We start from the raw sequence: 18595 nt of genomic DNA on the forward strand, positions 1-18595 counted from the left end.
AAGACGTGATATTTTAAAGGTTTATTTTCATACAGTATCAAGTCTATGTATACCCACAGTAGGCAATATAATGCAGCATGCAGAGTGAATGTCCCTCACCTAAAACGTGGTGAGCACAGAGGCTGACTCATGAGTGAAATACCCATTCCATCGAAGTGGAGCTGGAGTGAAATTTACTTATATCCCATACAAAGGATGGATGTTTTACTATTAAATAAAGAAAACCACCCACAGCCCTTATATAAGGTCTTTGCTTGACTGAATAAACCTCAAGTCAGTCTGCTGCCACTCTGCTAATTTAATCTAAGGATTTCAACAAAAGTTAACTAACTTCTCAAGATCACCAGTTATACTGAGGTTAACTAAACATAGGCAACATCCATGACTTTTAGATATGATATTAACATCACAACCTAAGTGTAAACAGTCAGTGCTGTAAATCTGAAAACATGCAGAAAGTAAAACGTGCATGCAAGCACTGGAGAAGCTCCAAGGGTTTCATGACGCACAAAGAGTTGCAATTAAAGAAAGATGGAGATGCAAAGAATGGGTCAGTGAGGCAAAACCCTTTCAGCCAAACTAATTCTCATGCTGAAATCCTAGGGCCACAGTGCTTGTTTTTTGGTGTGTCATTTTAAAATTCCAGTACACAATTCCTCCAGGCAGCACTGTCCCAAATAAATACAGTACTTCATTTACTGGATATAATTAAAGCTTTTGTTTTTTGAACAGGACTGATACTATCTGCAATGAATGAAGTAGATATTTCCAATGCGTTAGAACATGCACACAGATAGGAGCACTAAATTGGCCCTCATAACATACAGAGCTTTAAATGATGTTAACAGGAGTTGCCTTAAAGAAGCAGATGTTTAAGTAAACTGTGAACACAGCTGTTTTCTTGGCATCTGTTTCTGTTGGACTTTCACAAGAGATAAATAGTTACTCTGCAATAATATAAATATTTATAAATAAACATTCTATCACAATTAAAAATGGTATTGTGGAACATGATTAAATGCAAGAATGACAAACATCGCATATCAAAGTGTAAAATGGAAAAAAATTAAATGTTTTCACAAAAAAAAAAATGCATCAAACCAGTTTCCCCAAATAATAATGATAGGCAGTATTTGTCAAGTTTGTCAATTCCATGTTCTGCTTGGCACGTCATAACCAACTGAGATTTTGAATATTTCCCTCCTTTGAAAACAATCTATATACTTGTTTAGAAAAAAAGACAAAATAAATATTTCCAAAAAATAAATAAACATTACGAAACAAACAAAATGAACAAGCCAACCCGTCTTTCCTTCTCCAGATAGAGATGCTCTTAGCCGTTCTTCAGTCATTAAAGTGCTACACCAGGTTATTGAGAGGATTCAAGTTCAATAACACTTACACATTGGCTTCAACAGGCTCGTGTTAGCAAAAAGGTAGCTTCACAGAGTAAATACTTCTGTTGAAATATAGAGAGCATTTGCTGGATATCTTGAGCAGATCATCAAAGATGGAAAGGAAAGCGCGTGTTGTGGGGGCAGGGAGCTGACTGGACATTCACACGTCCACTACCATCTTTTTGTGTATGTCGAGACCACCAACAACCTGAAAAGAAAACAAAAGACATACCAAAGTCTTATTACCCATACTGAATAACTTGAGCGTAAGCCTACTGGTTAAAGACCGTTTTGTCATGTGTTGAAATACAAGTTGCCAAAGCATTGGCCAAAGAAAAAAGGAAGGAATGGTTCTGCAAAACGCACAGTTGTCCCATTTTTTACATCAGCAAAGATTTATGTTTTGCACTGGAGACAAGAGTCTAATTCCAGTTAGCCCTGTATAATTGTGAGACTAAATCAACAGACACTTGCCTAAAACAGCATTAAATTATTAATTGATCTAAAATGGTGCTTTTTAAACAGCATTGCATTTAGCATCTATGAAACAAAAGTATAGAAATACTTAAATAAAGGCTATAGGATGGCTACTACTACTTTACTTTTGTAGATACATGGTCATCAATCGGTTTGAGGCAAGTAGTCTGCATGGTGCTCGAATTCAAAACTAAAGAACCAAACTTCACACTAAGCATATTTTAAGGTAAGGTGGAAAGTTTGTAAATGTAATTTTTGGCGGAACATCTCTTCATTTCAGAATTAGCTTGCGTACAACGTTTAGCCAGGTCTGGCTACATAGCAAAGGAGATACTTACAGCACAGAACTCTTCAAAAGATATTCTCCCATCGCCATCCTTGTCTGCATTGATGATGGTCTTATCTACAATCTGCTGCAGTTGTGTGTCCTTTAAGTTGTTTCCCACCATCATCTTCAATACTTGGAATAGTTCCCCATTTGAAATATAACCGTCCTTATCCATGTCATAGATCCTGAATGCAACTGAAGATATTCAGAAAGTGATTTAGATTTAAGCAGAGAGCACTTTTGGGCTACAAAAAGCAGAAACAGTCACAAGAACTGGTGTGGGACTCACATCGGAGCTTCTGTTCCTTATCCCCCTTTACGCTGAACTGCGAGACACCTTCTATAAACTCTGTAAAACAGAAGATGGTTAAAAGCAAATAGAGGCAAAAAGGTTTTAAATGTAGAACTATGTTTTGCCTGCTGGGGTGGATTTCATGGTGGATTTTCATTTATAAACAGGGTTTTTAATTAGCTACCCTAAAACACTTGACTATTTAATCTTCTATTACTGTCCTAATCAGCTAATTAAGGTCTGAGCAACCCTACCATATACTCTAAAAGAGCAACTTTAAAGAAAAATGTCACTTTCAATAAAAGTCAGTGTAAAAGGCTTTTATAACAGTCATATTGGGCTATAAATGTGCTGTGTACTTTAGGAGAATGTACTGTATGTTGTGCATGTGATATTATTCATTATATATAAACTGTAAAAAGAAATCAGTCAATATATGGTTCTGCCTCACCTTTAAAGTCCACTTCCCCATTGCCATCGGTGTCAAATATATCAATAACCCTCTGCACCAGTGGATTCTGCTGCAGCTCAGGCAAGGACATGAACTCCTCCACACTCAATGATCCAGAGTTATCTAGGTCGAGTTTCTTAAATCTCTTTCCTAGCCTCTTAATCTCATCAGCATCGACTAGAGTGAAGAAAAGGCAGAGAGAAAAGAAGAGGGGAGGGAAAAAAATAAACAAACTTGTAGCAAACCAACAACCCTTCCCCTCATCTATACCCACTTGAATGGTAACTAGAGTGACCAAAGCTGCTGCATGTAAACACCTTAATGGAATCCTCCTGAGAAAACCAGCATCCTAATGAATATCTAATGGTACATTAAACACAGTAGCCACTTACATCCTGCAGTCTGATCCTTTCTTCCAAAAGGCACTGCGCTTTCTGTTTTAAACAGAGGCTTCCCCACTGCATTACACCTCCAAGTCATGCTGCTCCCCGTTCTATCACACAATACTACTGATGGGCTTTGGAATAACATAATTCCATAATTGACTATAAGCTTATTCATACTGTCCTATAATCCTTTCCAGTCACCTCTGAACTCCAATCAGTTCTAGGAAGAATGTGTCTATCAATCTTTAAGTGAGTCTTCAAAGGGAGAAAAGCAGCACATGGGGGTAGCAACAGCAAACAGAAAAGAGTAAAACATTATGCATGTGTAGTAATGGTTTTACTGCATGTCATTCAACACTACACAAACAATATGGGATTAATGTGGGTTTGGACAGATACACCAATCAAACTAACGATTATCTCTTTACAACTGTGCCTTTGCCTTTGGCAACTGTGTCTTGTGGAGTTCATGCCTCAACGGGTCAGAGCTGTTGTGACCACTCAAGGAAGACCTACAAAATAATAGGCAGCTGATTGTAAATGTTATGACAGATCCGTCTTATTTTGATAGATGTACTTTGCAGCAGAGTGGCTCTAACTACCTCAGAATAGCATTTTTGCAAATGCCCACAACATAAAATTCAAACTCAAAATTATTTTTATACATCAACTTAAAAAAAAGAGCAACCACAAAGCACTGAAATGTCTTTGTACATTTTAAGATGAATTCATACAATCTTCTAATTTCAGACTCATTGGAAACAAAACCTAATTTAACCAGCAGTGCGAACATCCTGGCAGGTTGTCTCTGGGTCAAACAGCATGTGGTGTGCTTTCATTCAGACTTGCATTTAAACTATCAAATCCTAAGTGCTGTTTGCAATCAAAGTGCAACATTTTAAATAGTCCAATTCTGCACCCATTTCCTCCAGCATGACAAATGTCCTCAAGAAACAGACAGCACTGACATCTTCAGAAAATGTTGGATCAGAGGACAAAAACAAATCTAATCTCTAACAAATCTAACATGAAGAACTGCTTGTAGACTGATGTTCCAGTTTATTAGTGGAACAAGTTTATTGTTTTGATTGTAGCAGCTTCTTCTTTTCAATGTAGCTTTTTGTTTTATTTTTGTTAAATTTAATTTTGGTCTGTCAAAGCACAAACAATAGGGTTTCAGAGGTTAAAATATGCTAATAAAAATTACTGTAAAGAATGTGGCATCGAAATCAGTCATAACGAAAATCGTGATCTGTACAGCAACACAACTCAAGCAGAGCAGATCACATGATAAAAGTGACCACATGCAGCTTAACTAAGACCAGTGGCCAGTATATATATATATATATATATATATATATATATATATGAACAACCGCAGACGTTGCAGAGTTTTTGTTCACTGTAATGTACAAATGACAGCTGAGCAAACTCCACATGAAAAAACGCTCAGTGCTTAATTACTTTTAAATTATACCACGCCACCGGCAGTACTGGAGTGCTTATACGCAAAAAACACAGTATGTGAGGTGCCTTTGTGCAAACCTCGCAAGCTTTGTTTCAAGCTTTTCCATTACCATTAGAACAAGTGCCTAGCCAAGTCTTATACCAGACATACAAGTATTTAGTTAATAGGTAATTCAGTTATTTTTTTGCTCTGTGATAATGATCAAATGTAATGATTATATACTGTAAAACACTTGCATGAAACATAACACGGACAAGGTCCATTACAATACATGGTGAACAAAATGCTGCATAAAAAAAATAATAAAAACTCTAAACACACTCATGTACATAGAACGTGTACATGCCTGGCTATTAGTCAGAGGAACAAATAAATGCAAGTTTCACTATAGTTTTAAAAAGCTTCACTGTGTTGTGCATATCAACACTGTCTCAGGGGAATACCCCACATTAACCTTGTCAGCTCTTGCTTGTGGTGAAATCAGCACCAGCGAATCACAGGTTGTAGCGCAGCAATAATTACAGTCTAAAACAACAACAATTATGGCACTCAGTGACTTGGCAATTGTGAATGGTCAACACTTCCATTCCATTAGTATAATGCTCTGTATTATTGCTTCATGGCGAAGTGGAAAAATAAGTAATGCTTGATTCCAGCAGTGCTCCTGCAGTGTTTAAATAGGGCAGAAATTAAAACTCTTAGTTCTCACAAATGGCTAGCCAGGATAGGACAGAAAAAAGGCCACTCTCGATGAGTCACGAGAACTGCAACCTCTCTTTTAAACCGCTTCAGCTTTTCTAGGCAGCAAGCAGCATCAGCGTCCAGAGAGAACAGTCTTCCTTCATGTCACGGCTTTCCCAACATCATTAAAGCCATTACTAAAATGGCCCTGTCTGAAGAGCCGAATGCCGACACCATTACGTTAATGAATGTAGGTTAGGCAACAGCGGGAACGACTGTATTTTTAACTGTGTGGTCATGAGAAAGCCCCGTCCTTGTTGCCCTGATCCTCAGGGCCTGCAGGGAAACCCTTAGCAACAAGGGACTCCAGCAAAGCAGGATATTTTCAGCAGCCACAGACAGCCCAGGATGGTTTTAGGCACTGCTGTGTGCTTGTATAGGTCACCCCTTGTCACTTATGCTTTCATCAAGTAAGCCACTGGTGTGAGTAGAGAGAAAAACCCAGATCATTACTCACATACAGGGTTTCTTTTAGATGTCAGTCACAAAACGAGTTACTAAACTAATCTTTACCAGTGCACAGACTAGCATTTAAAATCAAAAACAGTTACACCTAAATAGAAAAACAAAAAACAAAAAAACTCCCCACAACTAGCAGAAATGGAGGCCCTGCAAAATCGTCTGACAATGCTGCGCATCTTCTGGCAGTTCAGCGCTATCTAGACTATGTTAATTGCATCTATATGGGTCATGTCTATATATATGCATTTGCACTCATCAGAGGAAGAACATGTAATTAAGTATCATCTTGCAATTGTGTACCTAATAGCATGCTGCATGTTGTTTCAAATTAAAAATAAAGTTTTGTTTGTTTGTGTTTTTTTTTTTTATTTAGTAAATCAGCACCTCTTAATGTACTTAACATGCCAATGTCTTCACAGCCAGTCCTACACAAGTACAGAATATGTAAACACTGGTAATTTACTGTGGTGATCAACATATGGAAGTGCAGTGGACTCCTGGGTCCAGGCACATACAAAGAAGGTTTGCCAGGGATTAAGCCAATCTTGAGCTGGCAGCTTTTCACACAGACAGGTCTGCATGCGTGTGACCGAGCGGCTGTCTGTGCTGTTGACAGGCTAAACAGCTGCACTGAGGAAGTCAGAGTGTGCGTGTCTATCTGTGTAAAGGACTTCGGAGCTGGAAATGTCACACTGCCCAAGTCCCAAGGTCTGCTGCAGGTCAGGGTTTTACACCTGTTTATCTCTTTTCTTTCCAGAAACCATCCAATTAATGTCCATTCCAAAAGACAAAGACAAGAGTTTTAAAGTACAGTTACCCGAACACCAAGCAGTGTCGTCTGCATTCTTGAATTAGAAAGTGTGCAAGCAGTTTTCAGCTCAGAGGCAATATGAAAAAGTAAAGGAAGAGTATATTATTTATTTATTCGTTACTTACTTTTCTGATTAACATTTTTGAAGTTTTACATAACCTGCATTGTGCCTTATTTAAAAAGGCTGTTAAGCTTAGACTGAAATCAGGAATTGGGGCAGATTCAGACTTCTGTTAATGAACTGTGTATGGGCTATTTAAAGCCGGATCCAGTTCTGATCCCTGTGTTTTGTGCTCTGTGCTCTTCTATGTGACCATAGAAACTCCATAAACAGACATATGGTTTACAGTCGTAGTAATATCTGCATCACCCGAGTTCTGACCGTCTGAGCTAGCCACCTTTGCTCTAGACATGGTCATGTACAATATGATCAAGCGACAGATCTAGCGTTTTATTCTCAAGTCTTGACTGAGAATAAAAAATTAAAAAAAAAACACTTGCAAAAAAATGCTCAGTTTGGCCACCATTTCTGGTTTAAAACTACAGGAAGCCACTGCACGCACATTAGAGCATTATGAAATTTTATCACATTAAAAACAGTAGATTTTTTTTTTCTTTCACATAGTCAAAAGGTCTGTAGTCAAAACAGTCAAAAAACGAAGTGATTTTGTTGCAGCATTTAGGTAACCTGCAGCCAAACCATCATGAAAGTCAAAACACACACAAAAGGTTATTTTGAAAATAAGGACAAAAAGCAAATGTGTCACCTTACATGCATACCAAAAATTAAGTGATTTTACTTTTGTATTAATTGACAGAATTGCCTAGTGTGTGTGGCTGTATCTATGAAAACACAAAAATGTTACAATCACCACAATTTATTTTATCTCCCAGTCCAAGCTCAGTGTTGGGTATTCAGTATTTATCAGATATAATGCAAAAACATTAACTATGGGCAATGCTTTGAGATACCTAGATCTTTGACAAGGCTACATTGATGGACTGTTTGATTTCTCCACTCCAATAAGTCTACATACATTTTACACTAGTTTACATACGACAGATTTATCTTCAGAAACACAAGAAAATTCAAATTAATTGTCTTTTATATGAGCATTTGAGAACACTCAATAAGCATAGCCCTTTAAATTTTTTAACTTATCAACAATTCCTGTTCCCCATTTACAAACATTACTGGGTGCGTGCGCATCCAGGGGACAAAAGCGCTTTGGAAACATACACACGTGGACAAAATTGTTGGTACCCCTCAATTAATGAAAGAAAAACCCACAATGGTCACAGAAATAACTTGATCTGACAAAAGTAATAATGAATTAAAAATCTATAAAAAAAGAAAAAATGAAAATACGACATTGATTTTAAACCATGCTTCAACAGAATTATTTTAAAAAGTAAACTCGTTAAACAGGCCTGGACAAAAATGATGGTACCCCTGAAAATAATGTGACCAAAGGGACATGTTAAATCAAGGTGTGTCCACTAATTAGCATCACAGGTGTCTACAATCTTGTAATCAGTCAGTGGGCCTATATATAGGGCTACAGGTAGTCACTGTGCTGTAAGGTGACATGGTATGTACCACACTCAACATGGACCAAAGGAAGCAGAATTGTCTCAGGAGATCAGAAAGAAAATTATAGACAAGCATGTTAAAAGGTAAAAGGTTATAAGACCATCTCCAAGCAGCTTGATGTTCCTGTGACTACAGTTGCACATATTATTCAGAAATTTAAGATCCATGGGACGGTAGCCAACCTCCCTGGACATGGCCGCAAGAGGAAAATTGATGACAAATCAAAGAGACAGATAATACGAATGGTAACAAAAGAGCCCAGAAAAACTTCTAAAGAGATTTAAAGGTGAACTTCAAGCTCAAGGAACATCAGTGTCAGATCGCACCATCTGTCGTTGTTTGAGCCAAAGTGGACTTCATGGGAGACGACCAAGGAGGACACCATTGTTAAAAACAAATCATAAAAAAGCCAGACTGGAATTTGCCAAACTACATGTTGACAAGCGCCAAAGCTTCTGGGAGAATGTCCTATGGACAGATGAGACAAAAATGGAACTTTTTGCCAAGGCACATTAGCTCTATGTTCACAGACGGGAAAATGAAGCATATCAAGAAAAGAGCACTATCCCTACTATGAAACATGGAGGAGGCTGTTATGTTCTGGGGCTGCTTTGCTGCATCTGGCACAGGGTGTCTTGAATCTGTGCAGGGTACAATGACCCAAGACTATCAAGGGATTCTATAAAGAAATGTGCTGCCCAGTGCAACAGCTAAAAACACCCAAGAATGGCTAAGAGGAAAACATTGGACTATTCTGAAGTGGCCTTCTATGAGCCCTGACCTAAATCTTATTGAGAATCTTTGGAAGGAGCTGAAACATGCCATCTGGAAAAGGCACCCTTCAAACCAGAAACAACTGGAGACAGTTTGCTCATGAGGAGTGGGCCAAAATACCTGCTGAGAGGTGCAGAAGTCTCATTGACAGTTACAGGATCGTGTGATTGCCTCATAAGGTTGTGCAACAGAATATTAAGTTAAGGGTACCATTATTTTTGTCCAGGCCTGTTTAATGAGTTTATTTAAAAAAAAATATTTCTGTTGAGGCATGATTGAAATGCAATGTCTGACTTTCATTGGTTAATTTTCATGGAATATTTTGATTATTTTTACTTTTGTCAGATTCAACTTATTTCTGTGATCATTGTGGGTTTTTCTTTCATTAACCGAGGGGTACCAACAATTTTGTCCATGTGTGTAGCTGGTCACTAGCTTGTAATGTTAGTCAACTGTTGTAATCAACATAGATTTTGCACTGTTTGGAAATTCTTGCTGACTAGATAATAAAATACAGAGTTTAATTTTTTATCTTCTAGGCAAAGGGATGTGATCTCCTCGACAAATTAAACTTTACTAAATAGTATATACTTCCATCCACCCTCTCTGCGGTTGGTACAGCTTACTGCACAACAACTTTGTCACTATTGCTCTCTAGCGTAAAGATCGCACATTCTGATGATGTTGGACAGAAACCAGTCTACAGCTCACTATCACTTGCACCTAGGCGTGGGCAATGTGATGTCAGTTTATCGAATAGTGATTAATTTTGTTATTGGGATACACAATATTCTTTTATGATAAATTTCTGCATAACAAAATATTGCCATAAACATTGTATTGATATAAAAAAAAAAAAAAAAAGAGTAATTTTTTTTATTATTTTTTTTATCTGCTCGTCATGTGCATGTTCGTTATGTCCAGGATATCAAGGGCCCTCAACACTTGATTATCTTTATATTTATCAGGACAAATGAACATGCTATTGGAGGGTTTTATAGAGTAAGTTTTAGTAACTGCTTCCCACTGAAATGAATGACATAAGGCTGTGTGAGGATGGCTCCAAGCACCAATGTGTTAAATATAGGCTAAGGCTGAGATCAATAATTCAAATCTACATGTACACAATACCACACAGATTACATAAGAATTACACGTCTTGCATCAGACAATGTGCTACTGTCACATGAATATATGTTTATTGTAAGACCTATAACTGACAGTCGTGTCAGTCGTGTGTGTGTGTGTAAGCCTAACAGAAAGTAATAATGGTATTCATGAGTTCAAAGGGGGAGGGGGGAAGCAAGTGGTTGTAACAAATGGTAATACTTACAGTGTGAGCACATCTCCAGGGGATAACTTGCTTCATTTCCCTACAGACAAAAAGAAACAGGATTTATACATTACACAACTCCTATCATATCACTTCTCTTCAGCCAGACTTTATGCTTGATGATCTGGGCTGGAGGAAGACAGCTGGGTGACATTGTGCCATATTGCACGTATCATAAATGAGTCTACTAAGATTACATCGGAACGCTTAGTATTTCACAATACAGAGAATCGGGCCAAAACAATTAATTCATTATCTAACATCGCTACTGTGTTGATAGCACTGTAAGTGACTGGCTTTATGCCGCCAAAACCCTTTCATAGAATGCATACATTCTACATGTGACCTCCAGTTTTAGCAACTTAGAGAACGCGGTCGACACATCGGTGATACTCATCTGAGCTTCTTAGTTACATATTAAAAAGATAAAAAAGCACAGATTAAACAGGGTGACTCATAGGAGGTGTGTTGGCTCACATTCCCGTAACTCATTACTCTCACTTACTGTTTTTCACGGCATAAAGTTAATTAGAAGACGAATGTGCTCATATCTGCACAAGGCTTTAATGAGATAAAAGCCACCAGTGGCATTTGAACATCTAACTATAAGAAAAAAACATCACACAGAATCCACTACTGTGGAACTGTATGACACTTTTAAAATGACCTTTATACTTTATCTTATGCACCAAGGATAAAAGCTGAACACCATAAAGAGTTGCATGTATTGACAAACTCTTTCACTTTTCACACACAATTTTCTTAAGTAAATGAATATGATTATCAGGGTAAAGAAAACGCCCTGAAAAACTTCACTTCTACACAGTGTACAGAACACCAGTGGGCTACTTCTGCACTTTGATTTATTATTTACTATGCTTTGTATTGCAGCATAGAGGCTCAAAGGCCAACATGCTACCAGGATAAATATTGTAACACATCCAATATATACTGAATCTGTTTCATATGCAATGTCTTCTATGAGATATCTGGGGTTTAACTTGCATCATGGAATATGGGTTTTCTGACAATTTACTCAATTCCTTAACATTATACCTCACCAGTTAAGTTTATTAACTTATTAACACAAGACATCCCAGAACGGCAAGTAAACAAGTGACAGAAAACAAGCAAATTACAATTTGCTATTTTTTTTTATTTATTGGAATGAGTTTTATATTAAAGACAATTCTTTTGTCCCCCACAACTGGGTCCATAAAATCCAAGCCACTGCTTCAGTCACACCTCATCAACAACCAGTCAAATAAAGTACTGTATATCACTATGTATTTCTCATTTTGGTCCCTGGAACAATGCCCACACTTTGCCTTATCTACTATGTAACATAACAGTTTTGCATTAAATTACATGTTTAAAACAGTGAAAGCAGTAAATTATGCCAGTCATGGGTTCTCCAGGACTATGACTGATAACTACTGACATAACACACACACACAAAAGCAAACATACAGAAGAGGAATGTTATTCAGACATTTCTATACAGTTACAGACTGGCCATACTTCAGATTAGGACAATGACTGGATAATGGCATTTAACATCTCAGCTCTGCTGGATAAACGCTGGCTGTGCAGCGTGGGCTCAATGGAACATACCATCCAATGTGTAAAGTGGGGTGGAACTGCTGCTGTTTGCAGAGGAGACTGATCTGATCCCCCGCACTGCTCCTCCATCAACTACTGCAGTCAGTCACCCACTGCCCACTTCTGAGCCAGCCTTGGGAATTTACCCAGATTGATGCTTAATGTCTAAGGCTGCAGCTGCAAGCCATCTTAAAGAAAGAACTGAGCATTTACACAATTTCCCCCCTTAAAGTCTTCTTCCTCAAGCCTGCTTCCTGCTTTTATTGTCAAATTATTGATTTAAAGAGTAACTATGCTGTCCAGAGGATTCAGTCATCCAGTTAGCTGGGAGGCTGCTGGTTCAGATTTTATGTTAAAGACCAGGTGATTTTAGAGTGGGATCTGGCCCTTCTGGATACTGCTGTGATCTTGAGCATGGCATTTAACACTCATTTGTTGTAACATTCAATCATTCAGAAAAAGTGCCTAATGTAATTTCCCTTAAAAAATACAAACAGCATCAAAACACATAACATTAATCATATTAGGAGAATTATAACGATGACCACCTTTTGTTCCTTATTGTCAAGCTTAATTACGCACCAGGGTGAGAGCTCCCTCTGGTTAATGAGATCTTTACCCAGGTGGTTAAGTGTCAGCGTAATGCTGATACTGTTCCAAAGTGGTGTTCATTTTCCTGTGCTGAAGGCTCCTCGAGCAACACTGGTTCCTTTAGGTCTGATATGGGTGGTCTTTTTTGGGCAAAATGTCTGGCCTATTTCGGCAGTTATCCAACATTTCCCAACAGTAAGGAATCATCTCAAGCCCTTACATGTGGTTCAAGATCATTCCACTGCACCATAACCCTAAATACCTCCAAAATCTTCAATACATATAAAAATAATAATTCTATTTTAACTGACACAAATCCATATTCATAACTTTAATACTTGTGACATTTTGCTGATGTTTATTTCTGAGCGGCTTACATTTGAATTGTGTTACACGGGTTGGCAAAAACAGCATTAGGAGTCGTGCCCTCTTGCACTTTTAGTGGTGCTGCCTGGTTTTCCCAGTGGGTGAATTGAAGAACAGTCTGCCAAAGGGAAGATGGCGTTTCCCATCATGCTACACCAACAGGTAACACTGTACATAATGTGTTAACATCACAGAGAAGAAGAGAGTTTGTTTCTGTTTGATAACTTGCAGGCTAACTGTTCTTATGGTTTTACAGTTCCTGCTATAGGATTAATAAATCAACTCATACCCTACCCTACAATCCAAAGTGCTTGTACACTCTAAGCAAAAAGGCTTCTGTATAATATTGAAAAGTGGTCCTTTGGCTTGGAACCACAAGGGAACCCTTTTGTGTGATTTAACAATATTATTGATGAATCAATTAAGCAGGCAAAACCCCAGTTAAGCACTTAGTTTCATTCTATTGGTGCACTGGTAAATCATAGTTAGATTAATGAATGAGTAAATCATAAAGAGCAGCACATCTCATTTTTTGGCGAACAGATTTACCCTCATAGAGATGGGCAGTATCCTTTGGTGGATGGAACCTACTAAGATGTACTGGTGCACATGCACCTCAGGACTGTTAACCCTGTTGCTCTTTTCCATTTATACAAATGAGACTGCTGCTCTTTACAGTAATGACAGTCTGTCGCAGCGTGCTGATGACTGTGACCTCAATGGTCGTCTGTTGAAAGGTACAACTTTAGTCAGGTTCTGGTGCTGCAACATTGGTAAGCAGAGTGGGAACGAGAAAGTAACAATATTTAATTGCTAAAAAAAATAATTATCAATATCAAATTAATAGTATTGTTACGGATATTTTTTATAATTACAAGGTTTGTGCAGCTTTATGTTTCAAAAACATGGCAAAAATATCACCATACATACAGACATTTTCACGATACACGATATGTATAACAACGTTGTGACATTTTAAAACATAGCTATCAATAAATAAATAAACAATCATTTAGAAAAATCCTGCTTTTGTTGGAGTAACTGTCTCTACTGTCCAGGGAAGCTAGATTTTAAAGCATTGTTGTGCTTTGATTGCATTGAAAAGTGTTAGTGAGGTCAGGATGTTGGATGATCATCCCACCTCATCAAGACTCCCTAACTCATCCCAAAAGTATTGAATGGAGAACCAACAATCATTCCTGAGAACACAGTTCCACTACATTTTCATTCAGCAACAAATGCAGCAAGAGACTGAGGTCGTCATGTGGTCAGTGATGCCAGGTCTAAACGGTGATATGTCTCACTTCCACTCGTGATCAGACCACTCGAGACAGATGGTAATGAACAGGTCCTATGTGTCACTGCATTTGCAGTAAAGCCCAAATAATACCTGCGTCTCAAGACCGTATTCTTATGCAAGTGTTGCGTTCTTTATCTTGCATTATATTATCATAAAAAGATTACTATGTTAAAATTTAAGATTACTAAGTTAGTCCAGGTGCATGGTCTGCAAACTAGATATGTAAACCCTGTTTTGAAAAGCACAGGATCATTTTAGACTCTGCTTTTTTTCAAAAATACGTACAAGTGCGCCCTTATCAGAGTACAGCTATAAATAGGCAATAGAGGGAGTTTTAAACATTTGCTCTATTCAGGTCAATGAACTGAATTCCAAATGAAAGCTAAAGCTGCGCTAAAAGAATTTAAGTCTGTGGAACGGAATGCAGGATGGTTTTTGCTAATAAATAATAAAAAATTATATATTTTACATTTACATTTATATATATATATATATATATATATATATATATATATATATATATATATATATATATATATATATATAAATAAACTATTCCAAATCCCAAACACATAGCACTGAAAATGAATAAAACATAAGACTGCCTTTCCCGGATGAGTCCTCCTCATAAACGAACTAGCTTATTTAATGAGCTGAACATCGCCTGGGAAGACTAAGAGGCGAAACAATCAGTGCAGCTCATAAATAATGGATTCTTCATTCAGAGTCAATTAGACTAAACAAAATATGCTTTGAACATTCAATACTCAAGCAAGATGTGTGGGCCAGCCCACTTACAGTGCATAACCTTAGTCATAAATAAAAAAATCTCATTATGTTTACAAACAGATATATAAAGCCTAAAAATGTGTTATTAGCCTGTCTGGATTTATAGGTTATTATGACTGCCACACTTATGTACCTAATGAACAGAATATGCCAAGCTTTGAAATAAATGAATGCTCTTAGTAGTATGGTGTCTTGGAAACCACTTCATGGTTTCTAGCTGCAACAGGCTGAGAACAAGCCCTCTCCAGTAATGAGCTTCTCCTCCTTGTGAACAGATGTTCCCATTCAACTGGCAGCAAGTGGATTCGATATAACATAATAGTGTATGTTGTGGATAAAGCCTGATGAAAACAAAACAATGCAGTGTTCAATTACTGACAATGAACTAAAGAGACTGAAGCACCTGAAGCAAACAGGAATAAAAAATACTGCTTGTATAGCAGAAATGGTTCTACATTTAAGTGGCTTCTGTACCACCTCATGAAAACTGAAATGATCAAATACAAGGACAGTTTGCTCACAGGATGGACACTAAGTGGACAACTGCAATTTTATGTGTCAATCAACAAGTGTTAAAACATCAGTGATTGAGCAACTGCTGCTGAAAGGGCAGAGGATGGATTTTTTTCTCTGTGGTTTTGGATCCATAGCCTACTTGATAAGCTAGCTTTTGCTGAGCTACCTCAGCCACAGCTCCACCAACTAGTAAAACTAAAATGTAGTAAAAAATAAGAATAATGTATGCTGTATGTTTTCCAGCTCTGGTTTAAGACAGGAAATAAACACAGGTTAAAAGCATGAGCTGCATTTTTGTCTAAACTGCTTACCAGTTACCAGCCCTGGTAGAACTTGCTCCAGTGCTCTTTATATACCAAATGTGGGATATATATAATAATATGATATGCTCCTTAATGGAGCACACTAATATGTTAATTTCAAGCAAGAGGCAAGTGCAATACAAATTCACCCAAATCAAAACAACAAAATGACTGAATGCTTGTTTAAACCTAAAGTTGGCCCAATCGGATTCTTCTCCCCTAATAATAATGGTATGACTTCTTCCGGAGGTAATTCAGAGCACAACCTTCTGATGCTTTTAAGTTTTAAGTTGACTTGTATGTGGATTATACCTGACCAAAATGACTTATTTTAATTAAAGTAACATTTTTTAAAATGTATCATAAGATTACCTAAATCCAACTGGTCTCTCACAGGACACACCCATTTTATATATAGCGTTCATTTGCTTCTTCTTCTCCTCTCTCCCTCTCTCCCCCTCTCTCCCCCTCTCCCCCCCTCTCCCCCTCTCTCCCTCTCTCCCCCTCTCTCCCTCTCTCCCTCTCTCCTGCTGTCAGTTTTCTGCAAAGTCACAAGACTCTCCTCATCCAGAAAAAGACATGAGCTGCTTGGGCACAGAACTGTTTCATTATAACCCCCTGAAGACCTTGAGGAGCCCAGGAGAGTAGAGACCTAATTCATGCTTGTCCTTTAATGAGCATGTTTTCTAGTAAGATCATAATAAAGACTATTTTAATCAAAAGGCTTAAAGCTACATTCAGAACACAGTAGGCTGAGTAGCAAGCCATACACTACACAACACTTATGTTCCCAACATATGTTTCTGGTTGGGAAATATGTACCCCTTTTTCAATAACAAGTACATTTTAGTCAGCTGGCACACTTTCTTCTAGGTGTTGAACAGGCAATGGACTAACACTGCTTTCACACAGCTTTTGTTCTCTGCCTGACAGGAGTAATGTGTGTTCAGGCGTACAAATAGTTAGCTAGACATACAGACACACAAAGATAAACAGACAAACATGCAGGTCTATAGACAGACATACATTATTTATTTATATATATATATATATATATATATATATATATATATATATATATATGTAAATAAATAAATAAATAAATAGAGACAGATAGACAAAGACAATCTTCTAAATCTTTGCCACTGAGCAAAGAGCACACCAGTCATCTGCACACATACAGTAGCTACACTACAGGCCTTCGCGTCTCCCAACTGAACTGCATCGACGGATACTGAGTTTGCACTGTTGATACTGAAAGACTAACTGCTGATTAATTCAGCCAGTGACTAAATCCAACGCAATATTGCATTCCTTTGCATTAACGGCCCTAACAAAGTCCCTTTTTCAACATGATGTATAAATCCACGTGTATCTAGCTAGCTAGCTAAATGAGACACGACTTTTCACCAAACCAAAACACAGGCAGCAGCCGAGCTGCCCTCTGGGCCACACTGAGGAGGAAGACTGGTGGAATGAGGACCTGAGACAACGGAGGAAAATAGCGAAGAGATTCCTCTGCAACAGCTACAACACTGCTCGCTTTCTGCATTTCTAAGCCACACTTGTAGGTACAGTCGCCTCCAGCCCTGCCCTCACTCTCGGAAACGTTAGGCGGGCTTGCAGCTTTACATTAAACCGGCCCCTCGTTAAGAAACCGGCGACAAACCGCGTTTTCTCACCATTTTGTTGCCTGCGCGACAGAACTCCGCTTCGAAAACGGGCAGCAGTAAATGACTGCAGAAGAGGAGGTCAATCAGTCTGTTCTTCTTCAAGCAAATGTTGGTTTTGTAAGCAGAGGAGTGTGAGGGAAAGACCCTGCTGTGTGTTTTCTGTGGGTTTTACTGCAGAGTGTGAGCGTCCAGCCAGCAGGGAGAGGAGGGGCTACGACACACAACATCCGGGTACAGCGGTGACAAAACAAACATTTTCATGAAGACATAAAATGTGGAGGTTTATTGTCATTATTTATTAGAACTAAATCTACTTTGTCTTCACATATTGATTTGGACTTTCGGTCATTGTTCACTATTTCTGTTTTGCATGGATTTCTACTGATGTCTAACACAACACAAAACAGGACTGTTTTATAAACAAGAGTGAACCAGCAGACATGGTGAGCACAGCAATGGCATCCACCTTTTTTATCCAGCGTTTTACCAGCCGTATTAATGGTAAAACTAAAATTCTCTGTGAATCTCTGTAGCTTTGTCAAATTCCCATTTAATACTAAGGATGTATACTTTACTAGTAATAATACTATATATACAATGCGTTACGATTGATTTACATGGAATCTAATTTATCGTATTTTATTTTTACTAGTAAAAAGTAAAAAACGTTTCTACAAATATTTTAGACGAGTAATTAGATTTAGATGAGTAGAAAAAAGCAGTGCATGTCGCCATTATGCCGTAAGGTAAAAAAACAGCTACATTTAGGATAATTTAAAACATTTGAAACGTCTATGAGACTAAACTAGAGATAGAGACTAAACATATTTATTATTTCTTTATTATTTATTATTTAGAGACTAAACTTATGACTATGTTTGGTATTTTGTCGCCATCTGCTGGAAACCTTCATAATTTCACAGATTCACTCTACACCGTTTG

The 18595-nt window shown here is 37.8% G+C and overlaps 1 protein-coding gene across 1 annotated transcript; it reads right to left on the reverse strand.

The window, feature by feature from the left end:
* Positions 1 to 2: 2 nt before the first annotated feature.
* ppp3r1a (protein phosphatase 3, regulatory subunit B, alpha a) lies at positions 3 to 17861 on the reverse strand. Its single transcript, XM_072677598.1, has 6 exons — positions 17663 to 17861; positions 10515 to 10554; positions 2946 to 3122; positions 2492 to 2551; positions 2213 to 2397; positions 3 to 1605 (listed from the first exon to the last, which is right to left on the reverse strand). Exons 1-6 carry the CDS (start codon positions 17663 to 17665, stop codon positions 1558 to 1560), a joined length of 513 nt encoding a protein of 170 aa, XP_072533699.1. The 5' UTR covers positions 17666 to 17861; the 3' UTR covers positions 3 to 1557.
* Between the last annotated feature and the right edge of the window lie 734 nt (positions 17862 to 18595).

This window comes from Salminus brasiliensis, chromosome 4 (assembly GCF_030463535.1).
Source record: "Salminus brasiliensis chromosome 4, fSalBra1.hap2, whole genome shotgun sequence".
Classification (NCBI taxonomy): domain Eukaryota; kingdom Metazoa; phylum Chordata; class Actinopteri; order Characiformes; family Bryconidae; genus Salminus; species Salminus brasiliensis.

Bases quoted from the DNA above. Each gene is read 5' to 3' on its own strand.
- ppp3r1a (XM_072677598.1), bottom strand. The intron at 2,552-2,945 runs GTGAGGCAGAAC...TCTGTTTTACAG, and splicing joins TGGGGAAGTGGACTTTAAAG to AGTTTATAGAAGGTGTCTCG. The intron at 1,606-2,212 runs GTAAGTATCTCC...TTTTCTTTTCAG, and splicing joins CTTTTGAAGAGTTCTGTGCT to GTTGTTGGTGGTCTCGACAT.